Genomic DNA, 4,321 nt, shown 5'->3' with positions numbered 1-4,321 from the left:
AACGCCCCCACGGCTGAAAGGGCGAGCATGTTTGGTGTGACGGGGAAATTTCATTCAGAATTAATACTAGTTTATCAGTTTATAGAAGAATCAAGAAAAGTTGAATACAAACATTGTGTATATGAATCTTTCCTGATCTCGCCTGAACTACACATGCTTCAAATTTGAAATTTAAATAAAAACTTGTGCGAAAACATAAAAACTCATGACACATTTTTTTAAAAGTTATGACTAAGAGAAGAAATTACGTACACAAAAACAGGGCCTACCTGGTCTGGAGCATTGACCAATTTCAAAGTGATGGGGTCACAGTCATGGTATTTAGTGTAGACGATTAGGCCTGCTAGCCCTGTGATAAGTACCAACAGAATAAGGCCTGGAAGGTTGTACCATATTGTTCTGAAACGGTTTGAGAAAGCGTGCAAATTATGTTAATTTGACTCTCTTAATAATGTCAGGACTAGATTTTAATAGGGATCAAAATGAGTAATTTAGTTACTGCCTTGGAAGAATCTGCATAAAAAGTTGTCTTATTTCTATACTTTGCTGAAATCTAACATTATATTAGTGGAAATAAGTTGATATTGGTTGCTTTTTGTTTTATATAATAGACCAACGACAAGCTTATTTTGTTGTCATTGAACAATATACGTAATTTGTTTTTCCAGTTTTTCGAAAAAAATTATGTGAAAAATTTAACGAAAAACAAACAAGGCGAGATAAGTCTGGCAGATTCCTCTCTAAACTATAAGAAAAAGTCTCCTGAGGATTAGAACTCTTATATTTATTGGTAGTTTACTACTTTTCTGATCCAGACAGAGATTCTTTCAGAAATCCAACGTTACTGAACATTAGAGAAGAAATAATGATGAATCTGAAGAATAAAATTATTTATATGCTGTGGTAATAAAAAAACTGAGCTCGAAACAGCAAAATACAAATACAAATTGAAGTTAATCATAAAAGGGTTCTAAATTATTCTTCATGTATGGCTAGTTCCCAAAGAAAATATTTGGATGTTCCATTCATTTGAAAAGCCACTGGACGAATGTAAGCTGGCCAATCGTAGATGCTGTTGTGAACTGGTAGTGTCTAACGTGTCATTGGCAGAATGTGGAATCGTTTTTAGACTAATGCTACAATTGTTAGAATATGTAGACAAAGTAAACCATCAGCCACAACACAAGCTGTTTTTGACTCTCCGTAAACGTAAGATACATACTTCGCAACTGAATAAAATATTCGCATCTGTAACTAAAGGCATTTTAGTATGTAGACTGTTAAAACACATTTCACAAGGTCGGCCTGAACATCAGGTTCCCAAAGAGCGCATTTCACTCATAGCAAGGCGTAAAACAGCTCACCTGTAATAATGCCAATGACTTAAAAACAGTACGTCTGCAATAATGCAAGAGGCAGGGTTGCCAACCGTCCGTAACTTTACGGACAGTCAGTAAAAAAAGTCACATTTTAACACTTTTAATGATGTCAATAGAAAATACAGTGGAAGTAAAAGAAAGGTCAATGTTTGTTTTTATGTCAGAAAAATTAAATTGTAAGACTGATAGCCCTGAACTGAGGAAAAACGACATGTGTAGCAATAATATTATTTTCATATGTGTCGTGATTTAACTTGCAGCAAGATATTAACCGAGTGTTCATTTGTAAAGAACCTGTGACCAGTTTCAATTCCATTTGTATACAGAGATATAAGTGGTGGTAGTGGAGTTATGTTTTGAGAAGGAAAAGTACTGGTGGAGTACCAACCCATATATCTTGTGAAATGGTACTCATAGTGCTGCACATTATGGGGATCACATGCTACTTACAACCCTTTATGTAGTCAGATACTGGTGCAATTGGCCTTCACTTCGGGCTAAAAGAAAACAGTTTCCACCATCATCATACTAAACTGGTTGATATATTCCTTTGAAGAAGAGGGAATTGACCAACTGCAGTTGCCTGAATGCTCATCAGACTTTTATCCATCGAACATGTATGGTACGCCCTTGAAAGAAGCGATGCAAACCGTCTAGTTCTTCCAAACATTAGCTCTTTTAAAGGAGTGGTGTTTGGGATATCTCAAGACTTGCTGATTGTGGTGATGGCGATCATACCTCATTAAATATAATTAAATGTAAAAGGTATAAAATCCCCTCTATCCGAAGAACCAAGCTGTATTTCAAATCACACGACAGACCATTAGATGCCTGATTTACATAAATAAAAGAACTGAAGGAGGAAAGGCGATTAACATTATTTTATATCAGTGGAGTCTTTGTCTTAAGTGGTAACATATTATAAGTTCCAATTATTCTTTAATTGTTTTGCGCAGTGTAGGCAAGTAAGATTTTAGAATGTGATTCACGATGGCTCGTTCAAGTGTTCTCACTTAGTGTCGTGTCAGCGCACCTAACTTTATGCTGTTTTATCGCAAAAGAACATATATATTTGTCCATTGTTTGATATTACTTTGATAATACTAGAAGTTGCTATACTTTCAACAAGCTACAAGATCTCCAGTTCATGAAGTTATATTTAAACTAAAAACGGATAATAGGATTCACTTTACCTAAGAAATATTTCTAATATCTCTGATGAAAATACATTAAACTGCAGATTATTTTTTTACATTCCAATTTAAGTTATCTTTTACAGACTTCAAAACGCATATTTGTATAAATAACATTTCGTATTTAGTCTTAATCTCCCAACAAGTCACTACCCAATAGGATTTTCGTTTGATACTAGAGATCATTATTTGGGCTGTACGATGAGGAAAATCAAATACAGGAAGCAGTCTTAGTGATTTGTATCAGAAGTATTAAGCATATTGGATTCTTATGCTTTAAAGCACACTCTGGCAACTATTTGCATTCTCCAGTTCTTCAGGTAATATACATAAATTGTGATTTCAAGATTAATAAACTATGAATTGACTAAGTTAAAAGACCCAAAGCTTTCAAAAACTAACTCGAAACATTTCCAAAAGCTTTCTTGACAAACGTTAATTAGAGGTGTTACAAACGTACACCAATTTACTATATACCGTTCAAGCTCCTTATTTTAAGCTTTTCTGCTTAACAATTGGCTACATAAGCCACATGGTAAGATATCTAATACTATTTTTAAATTATTTAATACGTTCTTTAATTTAAACAACGTTATAGTTAGTTCTTTTATTTTTAAGGTTATTTTATATTACATTCATAGACTTATATCCATTGATACCAACCCAGAAGGGCTTTGGGGGCTCAGGAGTAAGTTTGTCAGCATATAACACTAACATTACGGGTTACATCCTTGCAGTAGGCATAGTGGAATAGCACATTGTGCAGCTTTGCGCTTAAAACAAACAATAGACGCAGAGAAGAATTATGAATTACAAAAATGTCTTCTAATATTCGTAGTAACTATTGGTGAATTCAATCCATGGATAAAGTAAAAAATAAATGTAGAAAAATTAATACGACATTTAGAAAACAGCACATCACTAACATATTTGAAACTGTAGCTCAATTAGATTTCTTGTAACCAATAAGTATGAAACATATAATGTCCGGTTGGTGCCCACCACGAATTTTCTGAATGGATTAACGAGATTCCCACTGTCCCTATCTACTATCTAGCGAAACCACAGCCAAGGGAACGGGCTTGGAAAAATCAGCGTGGAAATACCAACCCAGAAGGGCTTCGGGGGCTCAGGGGTAAGTTTGTCAGCATATAACACTAACATTACCATCTAATGAGTCATAGATTATTAATCTACACGCTTTCTATAGCTTGCAGAGGTCAAAGTTTCACGTGTAAGGCCATTAATTTTTGTCTTTATGTTGTCTTTCTAATCCTGTAGTGTCCGTGGTTTGTTGATATATACTCTTACCTTTAAGTAACCCCACAAAAAGAAGTCTGCTGCTGACAAATCAAGGAATTAAAGGATCGGGGAGGCCAGTTTATATTACGAGAAATTAACCTGTTTTGGAACAGTTCACGCATCACTACTATTGTTGCTTATGTTGTATGACAGGTGGCTCCATCTTGACCAAACCACAATTTTCATTGATGACATGTTCAGAAGGAACAACTTTAACATCAAGTTCTCAGTGGTATGCTTTTGAGCAGCAATGGTGGAACATTTATTTTTGAAATAAAGCTCCACAATAGGAGAACGCTGTTGGAATGTCTACCTGTTCATCATTACAATTCGAATCTTTAATCTCCATTCGGAAACAAACTGAAAATGTTTTTATGTTCTGCTATGATTAGTGTCTGGCGAAAAGCTTCAGCAAATATTTCCTTTGCAACATATCAACTAACAATT

At 34.7% G+C, this 4,321-nt stretch overlaps 1 protein-coding gene across 3 annotated transcripts in view; it reads right to left on the bottom strand.

Moving 5' to 3' along the window:
- The window catches only part of LOC106473067 (sodium-coupled monocarboxylate transporter 2-like), a 72,786-nt gene that overhangs the window by 20,296 nt on the left and 48,169 nt on the right, over positions 1–4,321 (bottom strand). For all 3 annotated transcript variants that reach the window (XM_022402602.1, XM_022402597.1, XM_013933749.2), the window contains exon 8: positions 270–399. In XM_022402602.1, the coding sequence (XP_022258310.1) occupies positions 270–399 (130 nt within the window). The remainder of the gene's footprint in view (positions 1–269; positions 400–4,321) is intronic.

This window comes from Limulus polyphemus, unplaced genomic scaffold (genome assembly GCF_000517525.1).
Source record: "Limulus polyphemus unplaced genomic scaffold, Limulus_polyphemus-2.1.2 Scaffold126, whole genome shotgun sequence".
NCBI classification, from domain to species: domain Eukaryota; kingdom Metazoa; phylum Arthropoda; class Merostomata; order Xiphosura; family Limulidae; genus Limulus; species Limulus polyphemus.
The sequence above is the reverse complement of the archived record's forward strand: the minus strand, read 5'-3'. Positions and strand labels throughout refer to the sequence as shown.